This window comes from Mobula birostris, chromosome 4 (assembly GCF_030028105.1).
Source record: "Mobula birostris isolate sMobBir1 chromosome 4, sMobBir1.hap1, whole genome shotgun sequence".
Lineage (NCBI taxonomy): Eukaryota > Metazoa > Chordata > Chondrichthyes > Myliobatiformes > Myliobatidae > Mobula > Mobula birostris.
The window spans coordinates 144116552-144135797 of record NC_092373.1 but is presented as its reverse complement, the minus strand read 5'-3'; the positions used below and the strand labels follow the sequence as shown (position 1 = coordinate 144135797).

At 39.8% G+C, this 19246-nt stretch overlaps 1 protein-coding gene across 15 annotated transcripts in view; it reads right to left on the bottom strand.

The window, feature by feature from the left end:
- inpp4b (inositol polyphosphate-4-phosphatase type II B) overlaps positions 1–19246 on the bottom strand; it is an 813686-nt gene that overhangs the window by 39882 nt on the left and 754558 nt on the right. For all 15 annotated transcript variants that reach the window (XM_072256187.1, XM_072256173.1, XM_072256177.1 and 12 more), the window contains 3 exons: positions 13424–13556; positions 7433–7573; positions 5604–5701 (listed from right to left, as the gene is read on the bottom strand). In XM_072256187.1, the coding sequence (XP_072112288.1) occupies positions 5604–5701; positions 7433–7573; positions 13424–13556 (372 nt within the window). The remainder of the gene's footprint in view (positions 1–5603; positions 5702–7432; positions 7574–13423; positions 13557–19246) is intronic.

Below are 19246 nucleotides of genomic sequence, written 5' to 3'. Positions count from 1 at the left end.
AAGAAATATTTGTTTTGATAACTCCTGTGTCAGCTTGCATCTCCAGCTCGCCAACATTTCTTGCATCAACACACCTGCATTCCAAGGCAGCTAGCTTGGCGTTTTGCCTTCTTCTAATTTTCCTGCTCTTTTTATTTAATTCATTCATTATACAGTGCCAAAAAGAGTATTCATCCCCCTTGGAAGTTTTCATGTTTTATTGTTTTACAACATTGAATCATAGTGCATTTAATTTGGCTTTTTTTGACACTGATCAAGACTCAAGAAAAAAGACTCTTTCATTTTAAAGTAAAAACAGATCTCTACAAAGTGATCTAAATTAATTACAAATATAAAATGTAAAATAATTGATTGCACAAGTATTCACCCCCTTTAATATGACACACCAAATTATCAATGGTGCCGCCAATTAGTTTTAGAAGTCACATAAAAAGTCCAGTCACAAATTCTTCAGTATTTAATACCATCAATCCTGATTGAGAAGTTGCAGAACCTGGGCCTCTGTACCTCCCTCTGTAATTGGATCCTCAAATTCCTAACCAGAAGACCACGGTCTGTGCGGATTGGTGATAACATATCCTCTTGGCTGATGGTCAACACTGGCGCACCTCAGGGGTGAAACACAGAAACATAGAAACATAGAAAATAGGTGCAGGTGTAGGCTATTCGGCCCTCTGAACCTGCACCGCCATTCAGTATGATCATGGCTGATCATCCAACTCGGAACCCTGTACCAGCCTTCCCTCCATACCCCCTGATCCCTTTAGCCACAAGGGCCATATCTAACTCCCTCTTAAATATAGCCAATGAACTGGCCTCAACTGTTTCCTGTGGCAGAGAATTCCACAGATTCACCACTCTCTGTGTGAAGAAGTTTTTCCTAATCTCAGTCCTAAAAGGCTTCCCCTTTATCCTCAAACTGTGACCCCTCGTTCTGGACTTCCCCAACATCGGGAACAATCTTCCTGAATCTAGCCTGTCCAATCCCTTTAGGATTTTATACGTTTCAGTAAGATCCCTCCTCAATCTTCTAAATTCCAACGAGTATAAGCCAAGTCGATCCAGTCTTTCATCATATGAAAGTCCTACCATCCCAGGAATCAATCTGGTGAACCTTCTTTGTACTCCTTCTATGGCAAGGATGTCTTTCCTCAGATTAGGGGACCAAAACTGCACACAGTATTCCAGGTGTGGTCTCACCAAGGTCTTGTACAACTGCAGTAGTACCTCCCTGCTCCTGTACTCGAGTCCTCTTGCTATGAATGCCAGCATACCATTCGCCTTTTTCACCGCTTGCTGTACCTGCATGCCCACTTTCAATGACTGGTGTATAATGACACCCAGGTCTCGTTGCACCTCCCCTTTTCCTAATCGGCCACTATTCAGATAATAATCTGTTTTCCTGTTTTTGCCACCAAAGTGGATAACCTCACATTTATCCACATTAAATTGCATCTGCCATGAATTTGCCCACTCACCTAACCTATCCAAGTCACCCTGCATCCTCCTAGCATCCTCCTCACAGCTAACACTGCCGCCCAGCTTCTTGTCATCCGCAAACTTGGAGATGCTGCATTTAATTCCCTCATCTAAGTCATTAATATATATTGTAAACAACTGGGGTCCCAGCACTGAGCCTTGTGGTACCCCACTAGTCACTGCCTGCCATTCTGAAAAGGTCCCGTTTATTCCCACTCTTTGCTTCCTGTCTGCCAACCAATTCTCTATCCACATCAATACCTTACCCCCAATACCGTGTGCTTTAAGTTTGCACACTAGTCTCCTGTGTGGGACCTTGTCAAAAGCCTTTTGAAAATCCAAATATACCACATCCACTAGTTCTTCCCTATCCACTCTACTAGTTACATCCTCCAAAAAATCTATGAGATTCATCAGACATGATTTTCCTTTCACAAATCCATGCTGACTTTGTCCCATGATTTCACCGCTTTCCAAATGTGCTGTTATCACATCTTTGATAACTGACTCTAGCATTTTCCCCACCACTGATGTTAGGCTAAGTGGTCTATAATTCCCCGGTTTCTCTCTCCCTCCTTTTTCAAAAAGTGGCGCTACATTAGCTACCCTCCAATCCTCAGGAATTAGTCCAGTGCTCTACTGAGTGCTCTACTCTCTGTACACACATGACTGTGCGGCTAGGCATAGCTCAAATACCATCTATAAATTTGCTGACAATACAACCATTGTTAGAATCTCAGGAGGTGACGAGAGGGCGTACAGGAGTGAGATATGCCAACTAGTGAAGTGGTGCTGCAGCAACAACCTGGCACTCAAAGTCAGTAAGACGAAAGGGCTGATTGTGGACTTCAGGAAGGGTAAGACGAAGAAACACATACCGATCCTCATAGAGGGATCAGAAGTGGGGAGAGTGAGCAGCTTCAAATTCCTGGGTGTCAAGATCTCTGAGGATCTTACCTGGTCCCAACATACTGATGTAGTCATAAAGAAGGCAAGACAGTGGCTATACTTTATTAGGAGCTTGAAGCGATTTGATATGACAACAAATACACTCAAAAACTTCTATAGTTGTACCGTGGAGAGCATTCTGACAGGCTGCATCACTGTCTGGTATGGAGGGGCTACTGCACAGGACCAAAAGAAGCTGCAGAAGGTTGTAAATCTAGTCAGCCCCATCTTGGGTACTAGCCTACAAAGTATCCAGGATATTTTTAGGGAGCGATGTCTCAGAAAGGCAGCGTCCATTATTAAGGACCTCCAGCACCCCAGGGCATGCCCTTTTCTCACAGTTACCATCAGGTAAGAAATACAGAAGCCTAAAGGCACACACTCAGCGATTCAGGAACAGCTTCTTCCCCTCTGCCATCCAATTCCTAAAGGACATTGAAGCTTTGGACACTACCTCACTTTTTAAAACATATACAGTATTTCTGTTTTTGCACATTTTTAATAGTCTATTCAATATACATAACTGATTTACTTGTTTATTTATTATTATGCTTTATTTTATTTATTATTATTATTTTTTCTCTCTCTGCTGGATTATCTATTGCATTGAACTGCTGCTGCTAAGTTAACACTTTCACGACACATGCCGGTGATAATAAACCTGATTCTGACTCTGATTTTTGTGCAATCTGACAGAGCTTGAGCAGTTCTGTAAAGAAGGATGGGGGAAATTGGAGTGTCAAGCTGTGTAAAGTTGATAGAGATCTAACCACACAGACTAAAGGCTGCAATTGCTGCCAAAGGTGCATCTACTAAATACTGAACGAAGGGGGTGAATACTTACACCAACAATTATTTTAGTTTTAGATTTGTTATTAATTTATATCACTTTGTAGAGATCTGTTTTCACTCTGACATGAAAGAGTCATGAGTCTGACATGAAAAAAGCCAAATTAATTCCACTGTGATTCAATGTTGTAAAACAACAAAACATGAAAACATCCGGGGGGGGGGATGAATACCTTTTATAGGTACTGTATGTGAGTGTTTGTCGTACAATACCGTTTGACTGATTCAAAGAACACCACCACGGCCTGATCAATTTTGGAATGGTCCAACTCACCTATGCCACATCTTTTTGATGCTTTTACTGAGTAGCATTCAATGTCAGAACAATAAAGTACATCGAGTTCCAGCAAACGAAGGTTCTTACACACCCTTTCCCTGTTTGATGAGTGCATATTGCTGGCCTTAACAAGTCAAAAGCAGACCTATTAAACCAGCAAGTCAAGGATGCATTATCCTGTCTATTAATCATCACATCTCAACAGGATTAATATCTACTTCATAATAATTGATTTTCCTTTCCTCGGGCAGTTTTCTTGCTGAGTATGACACCATTCTGGTTGAACTGAGAAACCACATGTAGAGGGCAGCATTTATTCCTTTTACTATTTTGAGCGCAATATAAGGTTAAGAAACGTCTGTTTTCAGCATATACTTGTTCAGTTGGATTGATAATGTTTTAGGTGATCTTGATAATCCTTCAACGTGCAACTCTCGTACAGAAAAAAACACTAATAATGCAGGTCCCAGTAAATGAAACCCAGTTATCAGATGCCTCATGTGATGCCTTATACAAATACAAGATCATCGACTTCAACTGATAAGCTCTAGAATCAGGTTGCTCCTTCTATTTTGCTGCACACCATAAGCAGATCCTCTAGCTTCATCAAAATAATCTTGCACGTCCAGCATTAGTAACTCAGCAGAGTTCAGTAAGTGGAATGTGGTGTTTCTCAGTGGTCAAATAGGAAGCTTACCACCATTGTCTCAGCCATACAGCCTGTTATAATACTTAGTGCGTCTTTCATTGTTTGAGTTGATCTTTCTGGTAAAGGGCTGAAGAAGAAGCAATCCAATAAAACAGTACAGTGGAGCCTGGAGGAGAGGAAGGGAACCAGAGGGAGGTGATGGGCAGGTGGGGAGAAAAGGAGAGACGGCAACCAGAAGAGGGAATGGAAAAACAGAGAAGAGGAGGGAGGGGAATAAAATAGAGAAATCGATGTTGAAGCCATCAGCTTGGAGGCTACCCTTATGGAATTTGAGGTGTTACTCTTCCAATCTGAGTGTGGCCTCATTGTAGCAATAGAGGAAGCCATGGACAGATGTGTCAGAATGGGAATGAGAAATCAAATTGAAATGGACTCATTTTTGGAGGACACTGGTTTTATGTTTAATGTCCTCAGCACTGAGTGTGCTCTGTGCTTGTGGGTTTGGGGACTCTGCAGTTCATATTGCATGTGTTTTTGTTTTTTTTTACCATTTGCGCAGTTTGATTGAGACACTTGGCGCAGAACCGTCCCTGCACGCTGTGGCCTGCAGCCGCTGACACAGCATTGAAATGACTGACTAGTAGTTGTAGCTCCTGAACTGTTTTGGGGATTCTGCAGTTTGATGTTTAATGTCTTCGTGTTATTTGCAGGCTTTTGCTGTTAGCATGAGTTGTTCTTTTTTCATGCATTGGGTGTTTGATGGTCTTTGTTGTGTGCGGGTTTTCCTTAAACGGGTTTTATAGTGTTTCTTTGATTTGTGGCTGCCTGTGGGAAGATGAATCATAGGGCTGTACGTATACTGTCTACATGCTTTGATGATGAATGTACTTTGAAATTGAAATGGGTAGCCACCGGGAGATCCTGCCTTTTGTGGCACACAGAGCAAAGGTGCTCGACAAAGTTGTCCCTGATGTAGAGACTCACCAGCATAGAAAAGGCCACACAGTGAGTACCAGATAAGGCTCGCACCTCACCTGGAAGGACTGTTTGAGGCTCTGAATGGCAGTGTGGGAGAAGGTGTGGGGGCAGGTGTAGCACTTGTCCTGCTTTCTCCGATTAGCGCTATTTGCAAATTTAACTACCTCATGCAGAGGCTAGCCCTTTGCACTCTCTAATCCACTCCTAACAACCCTGCTCAAAATGACAATGCTCAGCATCCGCCAGCCCAATCCCAACAGCAAATCTGATCCTCTTCGAGAAGCCAATCACAACCATCAATGTGACCAAGAAAATACCTAAAGTTCAGAAAAATCACCAGGAACATTAAAACATTCCAAGTATTTGAAGAGAGATAAAGCACCTATCCAAAAATCAACAGTGCTATGATATACACGTACTTACAATCAGCTGATAAATTTTCTTGAAATGACTTGAAATATTTATTAAGTAGTTTAAAATTCTCTTGGTTTATAATTTCCTGCAGTGAAATATCTCCAAACCTAATGGCAACAGATAAGATTATCAGTTAATATCAAAATATTACATTTAATAATTTCATTAATTTCTGAACTAAGCAGAATTAGATAAATTGTAAAATGCATACTTATAGCCCAACCTTCCCAATCCGAGGATAGTTGCAAAGCTAATGAAATGTGTAATGTGTGAGAGGTTCCTTCAAGTTGTCATAGGAAGGTAGTGGGGGTACTACCTATTAAATGCCCCCAATGGCACGACAATGGCCTTTGACAACCAAGTCCAGCTCCTGGCCTTCACATGTGGCTTAGCTACTAAGCCCGGGAGAACCTTTTTCTACTGACAGGAAATGGGGCAAAAGCATGTTACTGGTGCTTTAAAATCAGTCACTTCAGCCAGATGGGGGTCATCAGGTGTGATTGGCAGGTCAGCTAGGAAAAGGAAAACTCTGATCGCAAACGTCCATTGTCTCACAGCTACACTCACTCATGGTGAAAGCTTTAGCAGTAAACCTCGAGGGAAAAATGCGGAGCAGGTGTCCCTTAGGAAGCCCTATGTAGAGTTTAACGTTGACTAGCAGCTCTTGAAATGCTACTGGTGCCAAACTGTATTGGTCTTTGCTGTTCCTTTGGAGTCATCAGGTGCGTGGAGGGGTGGGTTAGGGCCTGATGTACGAGCAACAGCTTGCTCTCCATATCGTATTGCCCGAGCTTGCATATTGGCTTGTGTATCAAGTAGATAGCTAGAACGCAGCAACGGAGAGCCTCAAGAATGTTTGAGGTAATGTGATCAAATTGAACATACGAGGTCTCATAAATAGAGTAAAGTATAAGAACCAGTAATCTGTTGATGAGGGCTAGTGTTTCAGCGGAATCTTCTTAAGCTAAAGTCTGTAAATTGTGTTATGCAATATTAAACAACACGGTGGAACATTTTGGATTGTTTGTCATTAATAAACACCCTCAATGACTTTGATAGATGATATATATCAAGTTAAACCTATAACTTGACTTTTATAATCAACATTAAACTGATAGATATGTTAGTGTGCTAATAAATGAATACTGTAATACTTTAAGTTCAGAAAAAGGTTAAAGTTTAATCTGTAGTTTATACTGAATTATTTTATCAAATTCCATGGAGTCAGTAGTTCTCAATCTCACTGGCACAGGGAAAGTAAATGTCATCTGTGCTATTGACTCCTACTGGCTGGCCTTATTGTGCAGTAATGTCTTAAAAGGATTTTAAATCTTTTGAACTCAGAGAAATGTACACAAGAGCATGTCAGTGACATATTCCTGCTGCCAAAGAACAACTCTTTTCTTTTACTCATTTTAAACATTTATCTTTAATGGCTTGGTATAATTTGCTTGGTTTCCTTTCATATAATTCAATATGCCAGCCTTGAATGCATACCTCCCATGGCACCCATATATCAACCACCCACCGGCTCCACTCTCACAGCTTTCCAGTCCCCACTTGAGTCTAAGCCAAAGGAATCATTCAGTTCTGGAATCTAATTCATCTGGGGGTGCCAGAAATAGCTAGCAGAGCCTAAGTTGCTGTCAAAGGCTGAGAGGAGTCTTGCTCCCAGCAAAACTGAATTTACGTTTGTGGTAGATATTGATGTCCATTCTAGAAAAGTGCCAGTTATTTGACAGATTCTCAGGAATTTCTTGAGCTAGCTTTCCAATGAATAGAATAGATAATACTTTCAGATTACAGCATTCAATAAACAGCTTCTAAATAACTGATACCTTTCAGCCAGAGTTTGTTGTTCATTTATTCCGATGTTAAAAAACACTGGATGTACATGCAACAACTTTCCATCTTTGATTTCCTGTGGCAAAGTTTCAAACAATTTGCTGGGAAGTTGCACCTCCACTGTGTAAAAATCTCTGCAATAAATCCACAAGAAGAAATAAAGCAATTATTATTTCTAAAAATGGCTTTGGAGGAAATGATAACCTGCGGCACCTGACTTTTGAAGGAAGCCAGATCCAAGTTTAGATTAATTGCATACCCATCTTCTAGATTATGTAGGGAGAACTGATATCAACAGTGAATGAAAACGGAAAAAAAAGTAACTGCAGATGATGAAATCTCAACTAAAAAGAATAGAGAACACTGCAAACATTGAGCAGGTTAGGCAACCTCTGGCAGCGATTTCAGTTCTGGACTGTGACATGAAGTAGTAAATGGTTCCCAGCACCTGGCAAGGACTATGGTGGGTGTGATGAGAAAGGATTATGGAATTAACGTTATTTGCCAGTGAAAAATCCGATCAGAACAGAGGTGGGTAGGAAGAAGTAGCCTTGCTTCTCCCAACTCCTGAGGAATCCACAGAAAAAGTAAAAAACACATATTGCCTCTAGCAAAGGTCAAGCAACTTCCTTCTTGAAATTCAGTAAAGATAACGCAGTGTAGCCAATGGCATCATGGGGCTGTGGTTCTTATCTTTCAATTTGGTCTTCAGCTAATCACAAGAGATTCTTGGCTGAATAGAAAGCTGAGGAAGACATTGTTCTTAGGAAAGAAGAAAGACTGTACATCAACTCTTCTGATCTCAAGAACATATTAACCTCTTGAGATACCATCACCAACAACCCACTGCTACCAGCAACCCTAATATCGCTCAAAAAATACCCAAGAACGTGGTTTGGAACAAGTATCATCGAGTGCAAGAGGAGGTACATGTTACTGAAAAAAATCTGCATCCAACAGCTGCATTTTTCATGGAAGTTTACATAAATTATGGAACTTCTTTATATTACTTTTACGGTTATCTTACAATTTTTAGAAGGTAAGAATTTTCTGCTCAGTAGTTTATTTAATGATCAGATTTTCACAACATGCTCATTGAATAAAGTGCTGAGCATGTTGTTAAGATCTGGTCATTGAATAAATGACTGAGCGAAGATTTTTGGCTTCTGAAAACTGTAAAACAACCATTAAAGTAACATCTTTGCATTTCCAGCATTCAAACTAATGATGTGTCTATCCCAAAGAGTAAAAAGCTGCAGTTTCTGGAAATCAGAAATAAAAACTGAAAATGTTAGAAATATTCAGGCAGCGAATGTGAGATCAAGCTGCAATCTGAAAGTGGGGGGGGTGGGGGAGTGGGGTGGATCATCCAATTAAAATTGGGAGGTCAGGATTTAGAGTCAGCAATCCCGAAGGAAAGACAATATGATTCTTGATCAGGACCTGGTGGGAAACTTGCTACTAGAGGCTTTCCCATGTGCCTGTCCCCATTCCCTTTCTAGAAAGTTGATGCTGTGGAATTGTTGGTATATGTGAGGAGGAAATGTGAAAGAATCTTAAGTATGTTGTGACTTCTTATTGAACCATAGTTAAGAATCTACAATCTTACAGAATATTTGGAAGCATAACAATAATGCATACAAACTGAGATCACCAACTAGAAATAATGTTCAAATTCAAAATACATGAAAAAACTGCAATATTTGGATACTCGTGTACACACAATCTCTGTGATGGTTGCCATCTTTGGATGTGGTTACTCTGTAGAGCATGCAGAGGAGATTCATCACAATGTTATCTAGATTGGGGGAACTTCAGTTGTAGATTAGATTCAAGAGGTCTGGACCCAAAGAGGCTAAGGGGTACTCTGACAGAAATACAGTCTGCCCCGGCTATGTAAGGGTTCAATTTACTGTAAATGAGAAACATCCATTTCTATAGCGACTCACATTGTATTGTTCTGTATACAATTCTTATAATTCTTTCATTTCATAAAATACCTTCTTTCTTCACCCCAACTATACCCACAGTTAAACAAAGAGGACATGTACTATATCCCATTGTTAATAAACATCACAAACATTTTATTATTAATGTTTTTTTCTCAGCTCAAGCTGTTAAAACCTGAGGTAGGGAGATAACCAAATACACTCAACCCTATACACCTGCCTTCTCACCATATCGTTTGATGCCCTGACCGATCAGGAAACTATCAACTTCCGCTTTAAGTATACCCACGGACTCGGCCTCCTCAGATACTGTGGCAGAGCATTCCACAGCTTCACCACACTCTGACTAAAAAATTTCCTCCTTACGTCTGTTCTAAAAGGTCACTGCTCAGTTTTGAGGCTGTGCCCTCTAGTTCTAGATACCCCCATCACAGGAAACATCCTCTCCATATCCACCCTAACTAGTACCTTCAACATTCACTAGGGTTCAATGAGATCCCCCCACTTTCTTCTAAATTCCAGTGGGCACAGGCCCAAAGCTGTCAAACGCTCCTCATATGTTAATCCCTTCATTCTGGGAATCATCCACGTGCGCCTCCAATGGACACTCTCCACTGACAACACATTATTTCTGAGTTATGGGGCTCAAAACTGTTGACAATACTCCAAGTGTAGCCTGACTAGTGTCTTATACAGGCTCTCCTTACTTTCATATTCTATTCCCCCTGAAATAAACACCAACATTGCATTTGCCTTCTTTCCCACCAACTCAACCTGTAGATTAACCTTCTGGGAGTCATGCACAAGGACTCCTAAGTCCCTTTGCATCTCTGATGTTTGAACCCTCTCCCCATTTAGATAATAGTTTGCACTATTGTTCCTTTTACCAAAATGCATTATCATACATTTCCCAACACTGTACTCCACCTACCACTTTTTTGCCCATTCTACCAATTTGTCTAAGTCCTGCTGCAATTTCATTACTTCCTCAGCACTACCCACCCCTCCACCTACCTTCGTATCATCCGCAAACTTTGCCATAAAGCTATCAATTCCACTATCCAAATACTTCAAGTGCGGCCTGACTAGCGTCTTATAAAGCCTTAGCATTATCTCCTTGTTTTTATATTCTATTACCCTTGAAATAAATGCCAACATTGCATTAGCCTTCTTTACTACAGACTCAACCTGTAAGTTAACCTGTGAGGACTCCTAAGTCCCTTTGCACCTCTGAGGTTTGAACTTTCTCCCCATTTAGATAATAGTCCGCAATATTGTTCCCTTTACCAAAATGCATTATCGTACATTTCCCAACACTGTACTCCACCTACCACTTTTTTGCCCATTCTACCAATTTGTCTAAGTCCTGCTGCAATTTCATTACTTCCTCAGCACTACCCACCCCTCCACCTACCTTCGTATCATCCGCAAACTTTGTCATAAAGCTATCAATTCCACTATTCAAATACTTCAAGTGCGGCCTGACTAGCGTCTTACAAAGCCTTAGCATTATCTCCTTGTTTTTATATTCTATTACCCTTGAAATAAATGCCAACATTGCATTAGCCTTCTTTACCACAGACTCAACCTGTAAGTTAACCTGTGAGGACTCCTAAGTCCCTTTGCACCTCTGAGGTTTGAACTTTCTCCCCATTTAGATAATAGTCCGCAATATTGTTTCCTTTACCAAAATGCATTATCGTAAATTTCCCAACACTGTATTCCATCTTTTGGAATTCTTTGAGAAAATAACAGGCAGGATAGGCAAAAGAGTTTTAGTGAATGTCGCTTACTTGGATTTTCAGAAGATCTTTGAGAAGACATTGTCAACTTGTGGCTGTCAGACCTCTACTTAAATAGCCAAAACTTGATAGTTAAGTATTAGCTAACTACAAGCCTATAATCAAATCTTCCCAATCTAGGCAAGATTCTTGAGAAAGGTATTTTCAACCAACTCACCAGTTTTCTGAATGAGTCACTTGTAAGGAAGGCAAATGCAACCTTAGCAGTCATTTTGAGATGACTAGAATGTAACAGTAAGGACGTAATGTTGAGGCTTTATAAGGCATTGGTCAGACAGCACTTGGGAGTATTCTGAGCAGATTTGGGCCCCTTATCTAAGAAAAGATGTGCTGGCCTTGGAGAAGACTTAGAGGAGATTCATGAGAATAATTCAGTGAATGTAAGGGTTAATGTATGAGGAGTGACTGATAGCTCTGGGCCTATACTCATGGGAGTTTAGAAGAATGAGGGAGGATCTCATTGAAACCTACTGAATATTGTAAGGCCTAGATAGAGTGGATGTGAAGAGGATATTTCCTATAGTGGGGGAGTCTAGGACCAGTGGAATAGGCAGGTTGTCTCTTTAGAAAAGATATGAAGAGGAATTTAATCAGCCAGAGGGTGATGAATCTGTGGAACTCATTGCCACAGACCACTGTGGAGGCCAAATCATTGGTTATACTTAACATGGAGGTAGCTGGATACTTAATTAGTAAGGACATCAAAGGTTATAGAGAGAAGGCAGGAAAATGGAATTGAGAGGGAAAATAAATCAGCTATGATCAAATGGTGGAGCAGACTTGATGGGTTCTAATTCTGCTCCCATGTATTATAGTCTTATGGAAACTCATTTGCCCTAAAATATTCACAATGGTTTTGAATGCAGCATTTATTACCGTGCAAATATGTAAGTCAAAGTATTGAGTATAGGAGATGGGATGTTATGGCTAAGTTAAGGCCTAATTTGGAGAATTGTGTGCAGTTTTGATCACATAGCTACAAGAAAGATGGAAACAATGTTGAAAGGGTACAGAGAAAATTTACAAGGACATTGGTGGGTCTGGATGAACTGAGTTGTATGGAAAGATTGAATAGGTTAGGACTTTATAATTGGAATGCAGAAGATTGAGAGGAAATTTGATTGAGGTATACAAAATTATGAGGGACATAGATGGGTTAGGTGCAAGTAGTCTTTTTCCACTGAGGTTGGGTAGGACTTCAACTGGAAATCATAAGTTAAGGGTGAAAGGTGAAAAAGTTTAAAGGGAACATGAGGAGAAACCTCTTCACTCAGAGGGCTGTGAGAGTGTGGAACGAGCTGCCAGTGCAACTAGTGCATGCGAGCTCGATTTCAACGTTTAAGAGAGTGGATCGGTACATGGATGGTAGGGGTATGAAGGGCTCTGGTCTCAGTGCAGGTCGATGAGAGTAGGCAGTTTAAATGGGCCCAGCATGGACTGGATGAGTCGATGGGCCTGCTTCTGTGCTGTATTCTCCTGTGACGCTATGATGATGGCTCTAAAGCTTCAATATTTCAGGAATGCGGCAGTTCCAGATTCCTGCCTCCCTCATTGTGATTGAGAAGATGGCATTTTAGACAGCTGCTCCAGGTTCAAAACAGTTCTGCTTGGAACCAATACACATTCCACTGGATTAAATGGAATTCCTTTCCCTATTTCCTTCCCATCTGAACTACACACCAAATAATGCAAGGCCAATATCACTATCAATTTCGATGTGTTTTATTTCTGAAATTAACTGTACTAACAGAACAAATATGATCAAATACTTAAAGTGTATGTATTAAGTTTACCATAAAGTAATAACAATCTATCATGTACTGTTTCCAAGCTTCAGCCATATTGAGGGCAATGGTTTGAATTTACAGGCCATAAGATAAACAGGTTAAAACTCCAGGTCTCTTTACAATGGGTAATGGTATCTAATTCCCAAGTGAGTCAGCTATTCTACATAAGGATATATGTATCAGGAGCAGGAGTATGCCACCTTCACCCTCAAGCCTGCTCTGTCATTTTGTAAGATCAAGGCTGATTCTAATCATCTTCAACATGTGTAATGACCACTGAACTATCAAATCTATGACCTTTGAACAGTTCTAAATTTTATCAAAAATTTCAATGCAGTGAACTTTGACATTGTATCATATTGTAGTTTTAGTGAAAATCCTGTAAGATTCCATTCTAACATGATTATGCAATAGTTTGATAATATTTTGAAAAAAAATTTGCTTACCGGATTCCAGTCACAACAGGACAAAGGTCAGCACTAGCACTCTCTTCCGTCTGTGCTTCAACAACTTTAAATGACACTTTCTGTAAATCTGTTATTGCAACTGACATGTCTTCTAGCATTCCGATCTCTTCACCTAGATGTGAGAGCATATACCTTTCAATTATCAGCATGATACATTTCCAAAGCCAATTTTTAGCCCACGGCAGAGAGATGGTTGGCTGATAAACTCCTACCTGGTCTAAGTAACAAACAGGGGGATATTTACCAGCTACACAACAATTAAGCAAACAGTTCAGCAGTGTAAGCCAAATTCCTCGAGCATAGGACCTGATTAATTATAGTGCAAAAATAATTATTTTGCGAAGTGGTCAAAGTGGTTGTGACTTGGGCTAATGGCATCATTTGGCTCTGCAGTTTCCACGTAGTAGAATGAATTCTGCCAACAATAAACTAAGAACAAATTATATAGTTAAGAGCTAAAAGCCTTAAACTTTATTTTACATTAAGCAAAATTACTGACAATTATTACCCCACTTTAAGTTCATCCCATACAAGATCCACCTGAATGTTTAAGGTGGAGCTCTTAGGGCTGTGCAATAGACATGGTGAATTTTAGAAACCAAGAGAGCATAAATAATGTGAGGAGTGGAGTTGGCAACTGAGATGCAGGCAGGCTTCAAACATATTATCAGTAACCCTCAATTGAGAATTCAGAATTCAGTTGATTTCCTAAATGATAATTCTATCTTTTAGATTTAGATTTAGATTATGGGAACACTCAGTCCTCTTTTTATTGTCATTTAGAAATGCATACATGCATTAAACTCATTTAACACTTTCATGATGACAATATCTTTAAGATCAAAGAAAATCATCTGTGCAGGTTTAACTAAACTTTCAATCATAAGCCAACTTCAACTTCATAGAAGAAGAAAAAAAAAAGATAATGCCAATATAAAAAAGCCCAGTTATGATGCCAATTGGTGTAGGCAAGGAAGCTTCAGATTTAAGCACTGATAAGCCTTAAATTGTTTTTTTCTCATTTGTTTACCAGATGTAGACATTCATACATTCTGTAAATTCTTAATTGCCCTTGAGAAGTAACAATGAACTGATTTTGTAAACTGTTCCAGTACATCTAGTGAACCCTTTCCCACACAACTATTAGGTCAGGATTTCAATCTATCACAATGAAGTAGAGGCAAAACGTATTTTGAATCTTTGCAGATTTCAGCTGGGCAGCAGTATCTTTTAAAGTGCTGGTGCCCATTTAGAAGCACACACTTACCGTGGAAATAGAGGGGTGGTATTGTTTCATCCGTTCTAGATACAGCAGATATCCTTAATGTATTTTGCAGAAGCTAATAGGGCAAGGGGTGGTGGGAATGGAGGGGACAGCTGATTAAGGGTTATAGGTTGCTAAACTGCGTCTGGGTGTATGTCAAACCATGGAGGAGGAAAGGGTATGATCAGTAGTTTATAAACGAGTATTGGAAGAAGCATGATTCAGCATGGGTCCTGCGAGGCAATCAGAAATTAATGGAGTTGGGTTGAGAGTCGAGCTTGACACTTAGTCTGAAAGGGTTGGAAAATTGGTAAGTCAGTCCCATCTGAAGCTTGTATCTGGCTACACAGATCTTGGAGAGAATGACCCTACACAACACTAATATAACACTTCCATTTTCTGGAAATGACCACAATTAACAATTACCCACAGAACAACATTATTTAATTTTCCAAAATTTTAAAGGGAATGTTACATGTGAAATTATGTCAATGACAAACATAATCCTGTACAAAGATCAAACATGAGAATTAACTAATTAAATGCCCAGTGTATCATTAAAATTAATAAATGTCTATGAAGGCATTTTGTCATTTCTTGATTTTGGATTCAATTGCTCTAAAAAATATCAACATGATAAGATTAGTTTTCTGAACCAGTCAGAAACTTGTATTCTCAATAAATAGAAGTAGCTTAGCTGGTGAAAAAGAGGTAGAGAGTTGGAAAAGTTTATTTGCAGTGATAAGAGCTTTATCAGCTGAAGGCAGTGCTGATCATAGTTCAAAGTACAAAGTAAATATGTTCTGAAAGTATATATATGTCACCACATACGGCCCTGAGATTCATTTTCTGCAGGCATTCACATAAATACAAAAAACACAACAGAATCGATGAAAAGACCGTACCCAACAGGATCAACGTGCAAAAGTTAACAAACTGCAGAAACAAAAAGAGAATGAATGAATGAATGAATAAATAAATAAATAAATAAATAAATAAATGCACAAACAAACAAATAAGCAAGCAATATATATTGAGAAAATGAGATGAAGACTCCTTGAAAGTCAGTCTATAGTTTGTGGAAACTGTTCAGTGATGAGGGAAGTGAAGTTGAGTGAAGTTATCCCCTCTGGTTCAAAAGCCTGGTGTTTGAGGAGTAATAACTGTTCCTGAACCTGGTGGTGTGGATCTTGAGGCTCCTGTACCTTCTTCCAGATGGCAGCAGTGAGAAGAGAGCATGACCTGGATGGTGGGGAGCCTTGATGATAGATGCTGCTTTCCTCTCCACCACACATCTATAGAAGTTTAGGATGACATGCCAAATCCTCGTAAACTTCTAAGAAAGTAGTGGCACTACTGTGCCTTCTTTGTAATGGCGCTTAAGTGCTGGACCCAGGTGAGATACTCAGAAATCGTAACACCGAGGAGCTTAAAGGTTGCTGACCCTCTTCAGCTCTGATCTCCCAATGAGAACAAGCTCATGATCTTTGGGTTCCCTCCCCCTGAAGTCAATAACCAGCTCCTAGGTCTTGCTGACATTGAGTGAGAGGTTGTTGTTGTGGCATCACTCAGCCAGGTTTTCAATCTCTCTCCCATACACAGATTTATCGATTCATCACCACCTTTGACTCAGCCAACAACAGTGGTGTCATCAGCAAACTTAAAAATGGCTTCGGAGCTGTGCTTAGCCTCACAATCATAAGTGTAAAGCAAGCAGAGCAGCTGGTTAAGCACAGAGCCTTGTGATGCACCATTGCTGATGGAGATTGTGGAGAAGATGTTGTTGCCAATCCGAACTGACCGACACCTGCAAGTGAAGTAATCAAAGATCCAGTTGCACAAGGAGGTATTGAGGCCAAGGTCCTGAAGCTTATTGATTAGTTTTGAGGGGATAATACTATTGAAAGCAGAGCTGTAATCAATGAAGAGTATCCTAATGTATGCATCTGCATTGTCCAGATGTTCCAGGGTTGAGTGAAGAGCTAATGAAATGGCATCTGCTGTTGACCTGTTGTGACAATAGGCAAATTAGAGTGGATCCAAATCATTTCTCAGGCAGGAGTTGATATGTTTCATCACTAACTTCTCAAAGCACTTCATCACAGTCGATGTAAGTGCTACTGGACAATCGTCCTTGAGGCTGGTTGCCACATTCTTCTAGGGCACTGGGATAACTGAAGACTGCTTGAAGCAGGTAGGTACCTCAGACTGCTGAAGCGAGAGGCTAAAGATATCAGTGAACACTCCAGCCAGCTGATCAGCACAGGTCTTAAGTACTCGACCAGGCACACTATCTGGGCCAGCTGTTAATGGCTGAATGACCAAATATATAATGAGCGAGAGACAAGGGTAATGCAGAAGAGTGGAGATGTTTGAAAACATGATGAATATTTTTAAGAGCTTTCTAAGTATAAAAGCAAAGCAGCAATTTTGCTTATGCTATAGTTATATTCACTTTTGAGTAATTCACCTTTGGAAGTTTGTAAAGGCCACAAAGTTGTGCAATTACATTCCCCAAAATAATAACAACACTGTCAGATTTTAATTACAGGGACTGCAATGCTTTTTAGTTGATTAGAGAAGGTCTGCTGGTTGGACTGATTATGTTCTAAAAGAAAAAAGTTTTAATTAGACAAATTAAAGGTTATTGAGATTGAGCTATCTTCTTTCTATCTCGCAATTCTTTTCTGGATTCAGTGAGAAATATCTGAGAATGAAAGAGAAACTGAAAAAGTGAAGCAAAATGCAGGATAATTTAAAGTAAAAGAGACCAAAGTAATTTCTCGTGGAAGTGACAAATCGTAAAACAATAATTTTAATATTATTAAAGGGAAAATAATACCTAGTTAGTAAGATAAAAAAAATACACATTGCTTCTTCATTGCTCATGAAGAAGAGAAAAAGAAAAGAAACAGCTCATAGAAATCTTCAGTCAAAAGAAGAACCTTTGGTGACCCCCTCAGGTGCCAGTGTGTAATAACGTTACAAACACAAAGAATTTGTCAATCATTTGGATCGTTAGCTGTACACGATAATGAAATTAAGTAATATGCTTCAAATTTAGTTCAACACTAAAATTTGATTTCCATAAAATATGGAAGGAGGCCTTTCAGGCCTTGTAGTCAATACCTTCCAATGCCTGCTCTTAATTTTCTGTAATATATTGTCATATCCACTGCCTTGTAAGATACAGAATATGAAAGCTATGACTATCTATGCAAGGAAATTTCCCTTATAACTACCATAAGCGGAGGAGCAGATGGCAGCGCGACACAGCGCGTGCGGCCGCTCCGAATGATATCGTATTTGTGAAGTAGGATGCCGTGCACAATCCTGATTTGATGGAGATGGACGTGAAGATGCACGGAAGAACATCTGGAGGAACTTTTGAAATGCCTGCTTTGCTGCCGCTGCTACTATGCAATCGAGAATCTCCGGAGGGGAAGGCCCCAAATCCTTGGCTTTGCCTACTGCCTATTGCCGGGGATGGTGTCGAAGCACTCGGCAGAGATGGTGCTCGGTGCCCGGTGTCGGAGGGCTGGTCAGAGGCTAGAAGTTTTCAGACAGACTCAGAGTCAGACAGTGGTCGGGTGCTTCCAGGATGCTGCATCGGCAAGTTTGCGGTGCTGGAAGCTCATGGAAGGGAGTTTCTCCCTTCAACCGTCTGTGTGAGATGATGGGACTTTCGAGAGACTTTGAGACTTTTTTTAACGTGCCCATGGTCTGTTCTTCATCAAATTATGGTATTGTTTTGCACTGTTGTAGCTATATGTTATAATTATACGGTTTTTGTCCATTTTTTTAGTCTTGGTTTGTCTTATGTTTCTGTGATATCATTCTGGAGGAACAAAGTGTATCATTTCTTAATGCATGTATTACTAAATGACAATAAAAGAGGACTGTGTGTCCTCATAATCTAATCTCATCTAATAATAATGATAAGTTATCTCAGCAAGCATTAATCAAACTGTAGCATTATTACACCGTACTCAAAAACATTGTTTTTAAACACTCCAGGTTCCTGAAGATTCGTAGGAAATTTTGTGTTGCCTGTATAAACTTGTTTACATAAAAGTTCAAACAGGAAAGAAAATTCTCAAAATTGGTCCAACTTGAATGTCCATTTCCAGAATGCTTACATTACTTTACACAGAATGACACTCTACATTTCAGAATCATCTTTCAGCCAAAAGGAAAGTTTAGACTGCAGCTCTATGTAGTTTACTTGAATGGTAAGAGGCAGAAATTCTTTCAAATAAGAATGGTAAATTCAGAATCTGCGATAAAACATAAATGTAAAGTTCTTTGAGGATATGATAGAAGTATGAATTCTACATCAAAGATGTCTAGATGCATTTGTATATATATAAGGGTACACAATGTGTATATTTAGGTGTTTAAGGCAACAAAACACAGATTGCATTAACTGATGTAACTTAGCCACTATCTGTTCCATTTACTGTTGCTCGTTAATTTTCATCAGCAGTTCCATATTACATGAACACAAGTGATCCAGTAAATCTTGAGAAACACACACA